This window comes from Triplophysa rosa, linkage group LG14, assembly GCF_024868665.1.
Source record: "Triplophysa rosa linkage group LG14, Trosa_1v2, whole genome shotgun sequence".
Lineage (NCBI taxonomy): Eukaryota > Metazoa > Chordata > Actinopteri > Cypriniformes > Nemacheilidae > Triplophysa > Triplophysa rosa.
Genome location: NC_079903.1, coordinates 1,281,750 through 1,288,771, shown reverse-complemented (window position 1 = coordinate 1,288,771; position 7,022 = coordinate 1,281,750). Strand labels below are relative to the sequence as shown.

Sequence of the window (7,022 nt, the reverse complement as noted above, 5' to 3'; positions counted from 1 at the left end):
AGGCCGGCTGGACAGGGCTTGACGCCGGCTGGAAGGCCGGCTGGACAGGGCTTGACGCCGGCTGGAAAGGGCTTGACGCCGGGTGGAAGGCCGGCTGGACAGGGCTTGACGCCGGGTGGAAGGCTGGCTGGACAGGGCTTGACGCCGGCTGGACGCCGGCTGGATCGCCGGACTGGACGCCGGCTGGATCGCCGGACTGGATGCCGGCTGGATCGCCGGACTGGATGCCGGCTGGATCGCCGGGCTGGACGCCGGCTGGATCACCGGGCTGGACACATGACTGGACAAAGGACTGGACACAAGACTGGACACAAGACTGGACACCGGCTGCACCATACTGGACGTCGGCTGCACCGGCTGGTTTGGAGTCCACGCTGTCTCTTCTTCTTCCGCCGAGCCACCCGGCTGGTGGTCGGGTGATGGAAGGAGGTATAAGGCACGGCTGGCTCCGGCTGGGACTCCTCGGAGGTGGATCCCCAGGACGCTCGCCTCCCCCGCTTGCCAACGAGGCTGGTGGACGGTGGAGAAGCTGCCGAGGATGATGAGGATGGCGTGGTGATTCCCACAACCCCGATCTGCACGGGACCATCCTCAGGGATAGCCGCCAGCCCCGTGAGAGGCTCCGCCATGAACATTCCCCTGGGCTCCTCACGATTCATCGCGAGTTCGACCTGGTCCACGAAGCCCAGGTGTCTCAACCGGCGCATCTCAGCTGGCTCGAAGGGTTCATCGAGGCAGCTGTTGAAGATTATCTTCAACTCTGCCTCGGTGAACCCCGAGTAGCGCGCGGTGGACAGGAAGTCCATGGCGAAGTCCTTCACAGGGGTCCGTCTCTGGCGGAAGCCAAACAGGACGTGAGCCTGGCGGCTCCTGGATGACTCGTCCATCTCCTCCATGCTGCCCGCTGGGTTCAAGGTTGGCTCATGGATTCTGTCACGGCAGGCGTGGAAAGAACCCAAATGCAGGCAGGCAGTGAAGGGGTTAACAGATATTTATTTAAATAAACAAAACATAAACCCACGAGGGGGTATAAATCAGGAACTAAACTAAGAAACAAACAGAAAACAAAGACTTCCCACGAGGGGGCAAAATGAAAACAAGAACGGCAAAACTAAACTAAACAACACAACCAAACGTCTAATACAAACATTACAGGGTAGAACAAACAAACTCACTCACTCACTCTTGGGGAACAGATGAAAGGACAAGGCAAGACGATGACGCGAAACACGAAGCAGCACAACAACACGCACATAAACAATCCACGTGCAACGAGACACTGAAACATGAGGGCATTTATAGGGAAGACAAACGAAGGATAATGACACAGGGCAGGTGTAGGTAATAAAACACTCAGGGAAAGATAACAAGGAAACGAGAGGGGCGGCCAATGATGAGACACTGGAGAGAACGTATATTATTGTCAAAAGGACAATAATATGTTTCTCTCCATACATAACCAAAGTCTTTGTCATGGCTCTGCTACAGGACCAAGAAAAACATAACTAAATGAAGCAGAGCCATGACAGGCTATAATTAATATTAAAATAAAGATTTTTTTATAGATACATCAGTAGTTGTACTGATATAAGTGATGCAGGTTTTTATTCATAAAATGATGACATTAAAGAAATATTAACATTTTTAGAATTTAAAAGTATATTTAAAAAAAATATATGTTATGTGCGATTAATCATGAAAAAAGTGTGATTAATTTGTTACTTTTTTCATCAATTGACAGCATTAGTTTATGTTCTGTAATATGTGTGTGTGGCATGTATATTTATACGTTTATGTAAATTCAAACATAAATGTATATATTTAAGAAATATGAGTAATATACATTTATACGTAATAAGATATTTGGTATATAAACATACTGTACATATAAATATACACAAAACACATATTTAACATATATTTTGGAATAGATTAATCATGATTAATCGATTTGACAGCACTAATTGCTATACATTATTCAATACAAAATTAGAAACAATTGTTTTGATAAATGTAATTAGTCACTACATGAGACTTATATTTGCACATCCTTTTTGTCCAACTATTTCTTTACATTTCTTTGCCTTTTCATGGATTAATTTGTATGTATAATACGCAAGAAAAACAACTAAGAGAAGCGGATTGTTTTTGGCAACTTCAAATAAAAATAAATTACATAGGGTCGGGTATTGTCAGAGATTAACTTCAGGTTTCTGCTTGTTTCACATGGTCAGATTCCGTGTGGAAACTTAATTGGCTGTTTTAATGTAAATATACTGTACATAGTTGGATACAAACAATGTTTTGTGTCTAAAATATATATTATCCTTTTATAATTTAAGAAACTATATACTAAAACATAATATTAACATATATTAAGTGAATTAACATTTTAAGATTTACCTTCACATTTTATCCTGGAGATCTTAGGCGCCCATTCTCCATCAGAGTTGCAGATTTTTTGGCTGACTGGATATGGTTCAAACCCCTTACTGCAATGAAAAATGAGCAGACTCCCCACAACGCCATTGTTGGAATACTCTACTGTGCCACCAGCGATGGATTCTGAGGTGGGACAGTTCTTGGGGACACTCCCTTCATAGTCATAATCATAGTCATTTTCTGATTGCACTGAAACAAATAAAAATGCATCTATTTTACAGAAATAGCAAACATGGCAAACATGTGGAATTTAAGAAATTACTTTATTATGTACTACTTTTAGGTACCACTTAATAAATAATAACACATCCATCAATACGGGAACCATTTCTACCACGTTCAAGCAGGCCCTTGGTAACCCCAAAAAAACAGCACTCAACCCCTCAGCAGTCAACAATTACCCAAGAGTCTCACTCCTACAGATTCACTCTTAAAAGAGTTATTTTTAACCAACTATATCTGGACAGATTAACCTACTAAACTGTTAACAACCTGCATTTAACAAAGGTCATTACACTGAGACTGCCCTCCTGACTTTTGTTGAAAACCTTGTTCTCTTTGATCTCTCTGCTGCCCCACTTCTTTAAAATGGGCATCACTGTAATTGCACTCATCTGCTTCAGGGAAACCCTATAAGGCAGGGATCCTCAACTGTGGACCCCGACTTCCACTTTCCTGCTGAGTTTAGCTCCAACCCTAATCAAACACACCTGATCAAGCTCATCAAGGTTTAGTAATACTACAAAGTTGCAGGCATAGGTTTGTTTAATCCAGGTTGAAGCTAAACTCTGCAGGAAAGTGGATCTCGAAGTCCAGATCACAATCCATGTCACAATGAGTCTTCTAGACATATCAGCCTGGATGAAGAAACACCACTTTCACCTCAACCTTTTTACACAATCTATACAATGGCTCCTTCCCCCGATATGAAGTGCAGAAGTCATTTGTCTGAATAATAACATTTAGTTTGCAGTTTAATATAAAAATGATTGAGGCAAAGGAACAAAAACAGAGAGAGCGAGAGAGTCCCAATTAGAATTTGGCTGAAAATATTAGAATCAGTAATTGAACCGATTGCAGTGAAGTGTGGGGTCCACTGACAAATCCAAATCAAGATTTTACGAAATGGGAAAAACATCCAATTGAGAGCCTGCATACAGAACTTGGGAAACCCAAACAAAACAACAAAGTAAAATGTGATGTTATTGGGCCCTAAAGAGAGAATACAGTATGGCAGACTATCTGTACACAGTGACATATCAAAAACTAAGAGCCACGTTGACAAGATCAGACTCAGTGGACACAAACTTACTATAGAGACGGGCAGATACAGACAAACATGGCTGCCACAGGACCAGAGACTGTGTCCACACTGTCATCTCAACAAATTTGAGACGGAACTCCACTTCCTAACAAAATGCACAAATTACACAGACATACTGTATGGACAATGTTTTATGAAAAAATCAAATCCATACACCAGACGTTTAAAAGTCTGTCAAACTTTGAGAAACTGGCGTATCTGTTAGGAGAACACAAGGACTGCTGTGTGTTAGCTGCACAATATGTGTCTGTTTGTCACAACAATAGAGAAAATAATGAATCTGCCCTGACCTGATGTTTCCAATATATCTGCATATATATATTATTATATCCCTTTATTCTGCTACTTAAATGTATATTTTGCTTTTGTAAATCTTTGTTTAAACTATACTGTATTTCTAATTTGATATATTTACATATATTATAAACCACTTTAAGTTGCACTATACATCACACTTTATTTCATTTTAGTTTATTACTATATTTATCTTTCTTTTCATTTGTATACATACTTGCACTATTTGTACGCAGCCCAGCTGCAAATGCTTTGGCAATGAGAGAGAGAGAGAATACAGTAAATTCCAACGGGCCATTTTAAAATTATTTAATGTGATTATGAGTGTAGGTCACTTCCCTGACATCTGGAATCAAGGCTTGATAACACCAATCTTTAAAAACGGAGATAAATTTGACCCTAACAACTATAGAGGCATTTGTGTGAGCAGTAACCAAAATATATGCATGCTTTATTGACTTTAAAAAAGCTTTTGACTCAATTTGGCACCAAGGACGATCTGAATCCCGATATTTGCCTGAAAATATTAGAATCTGTAATTGAACCGATTGCTCTCTGTGGCAGTGAAGTGTGGGGTCCACTGACAAATCCAAATCAAGATTTTACTAAATGGGAAAAACATCCAAGTGAGAGCCTGCATACAGAGCTCTGTAAAATTATCTTACAAATGCACCGGCACACAACAAACAATGTATGCAGGGCAGAATTAGGCAAATATCCACTGATCAGAAAGATAGAAAAAAGGGCAATCAAATTCTGGAAACATCTCAAACACAGTGACCCTCACTCATATCATTATAAAGCCCTGAAACACCAAGAGATGAGCAAAGAAATGAATCCTCTCTGTCAGCTGGTCCAGAGCTTCAGTCCTGATGTTTCAGTCCTAACATTTGACAATACTGCCAAAATCAAACTCAACCAAATTATAGCACAAATGAAACAAAACTATATCACTCATTGGGAAATTATTTTTCACTCTCTTTCAAATTAAGTATCTCATGCCAAGGTGTATCAGTTTTTTATGTAAAAACTTCTTATTAAAAATTTTGACATAAATTTGATAATAGACTTTTCCAGATATAACATCTGGGCCCATCACAGTCAGACTATACAGTACACCTGTAAAAAAAACCCTCCACAATCATCCATTTTGGGTGTTAAAAGTACATTTGGAAAGGAATCAGAAATGTCTGGATTAATACGCCCCAATGAATAATCCATTAACAGTTCTAATTCATTTTCAGACAAGGCATTTTTCCACTTGTCAACTGCTCTGGCAACCAAACGGTTAGGTCTCATCCCCAACTTTTCAGCCACTGAATTTATATCCACAAAGTTTGCTCCAGCTACCTTTAGAACTTGCCCGATAGTTGAAAGTCCAGAATTGAGAAGATTATTTTCCATCACGGAATAGTTCAGTTCACTGGATAAATCCAAATGCAAGCCAAAAATTACTGGCTCTTGCAACAGCCAATACAAAGAGTTCACAGTTCTCTCCTTTGGAGTCTTAAATTTCATGATCCCGGTCACTTCCTGGTTGATGTCGAGCGCATGTGCTAGTTGTTTTGACAGTTTGCCATGCGCTCGGTGTCTACGTCATTTGCCCCGCCCTCGACACACTGTTCACCTGTAGATTATCCCAGCCATCAGTTTATCCATTACTCCTCATCCCGTTCACCTGTATCTCGTTAGGTTTCCCTATTTAGTTCCTCTTGTCCTCCTGTCCTGTGTCTGACCGTTGTTCGTCAACTAGTTGTGACCTCTCGCACTGCCTTAGGCCTGTGGATATTACCTGCTTTCTATATCCTTGTCATACTCATAGTCTCTGTTATTGCCTAGAGTATTTTGCAGTTCTCTTAGTCTTCCATAGCCTTAGCCTAGCCTTGCCTCCCCTCTAGTATCCTTCTCAGTTTTGTTTTGCCTGCTTTGGTTTATTTTCTCTGCCCTCTCCTCAGTATCCGTTGGCGTCCTGGACTCGCTCACTCAGCATCACTAGACTTACCATCCAGACACTGGATTTCCCTGGACGGGGTTGGACTATTGAATCTTACACCTCATGTGTTGCTGGGTCGAGTATTCTCCCCGCCTCGGAATCTCTGCGGAAGCTGTTCTCCCTTTCTCTGAGCATCTTCAGGTCGAGCATTCTCCCCGCTCCAGCAGTGGTGTAAAGTATTGGAGTAAATGTACTTAGTTACTTTACTTAAGTATCTTTTTGGCTACTTTGTAGTTGTACTGAGTATTAAAGATATTAGCAACTTTTACTCTCTACTTGACTACATTTTTGAACAAGTATATGTACTCTTTACTCCACTACATTTGTAATGAATAATGCAATTACACATTACATTTCGCCTGGTACCTATCATTCTTTTGCGGCAGTTTATTTTTGGTACAGATGAATTAATATTGCCATTTACAGGGCATTGAAGGTACTATATCTTGTGGGTTTTGCTCTTACTTACTAAAACTTGTCAACATGGCTTCTTTATGTGAATACGAGTGCATTATCAATTAGGGTTAGGATATGGTTATCAATGTCAATCGCTGGCGCTTCCTTGATGAGACCACCCATGACACAGTCTTCAAGAGTCTGACTGAGAGAATTCTGGAAGATTGTTCACAGACTGTTCAGGTATTTGATTGTGTTTTAATATTAATATAATTAATTAAATAGGCCTAACTGATTTACACAGCACTTTATTTAAAGTCAGAATTTAAATAAAAATAGTCAGATAATAAATGCTTAACTTTATTAAACTAGCTTTATTCGTGTAATTGTCCTGGATTTCATATCCTCCATTGTATCTAACATTATGTTGCAATTGTGTTATGGATTTTGTCTGTTAGGCCCAGACTTCCAGGGAGGAGACAGAGGAGCAATCAGAGATAGCTTCCAGTAGCAGTGACTGTCCTCCTCCAGCCAAAAGAGCACCGATGGCTGAACTGTTTGGAGACATCTTTC

The 7,022-nt window shown here is 40.7% G+C and overlaps 1 protein-coding gene across 1 annotated transcript in view; it reads right to left on the bottom strand.

Annotated features, from left to right (window-relative positions):
• si:ch1073-280e3.1 (complement C2) overlaps positions 1-6,203 on the bottom strand; it is a 26,882-nt gene extending 20,679 nt beyond the window's left edge. The window contains exons 1-3 of the mRNA XM_057351750.1: positions 6,114-6,203; positions 3,755-3,851; positions 2,404-2,652 (exon numbers count right to left, since the gene is read on the bottom strand). Coding sequence (XP_057207733.1) covers positions 2,404-2,652; positions 3,755-3,851; positions 6,114-6,203 — 436 coding nt within the window. The remainder of the gene's footprint in view (positions 1-2,403; positions 2,653-3,754; positions 3,852-6,113) is intronic.
• Between the last annotated feature and the right edge of the window lie 819 nt (positions 6,204-7,022).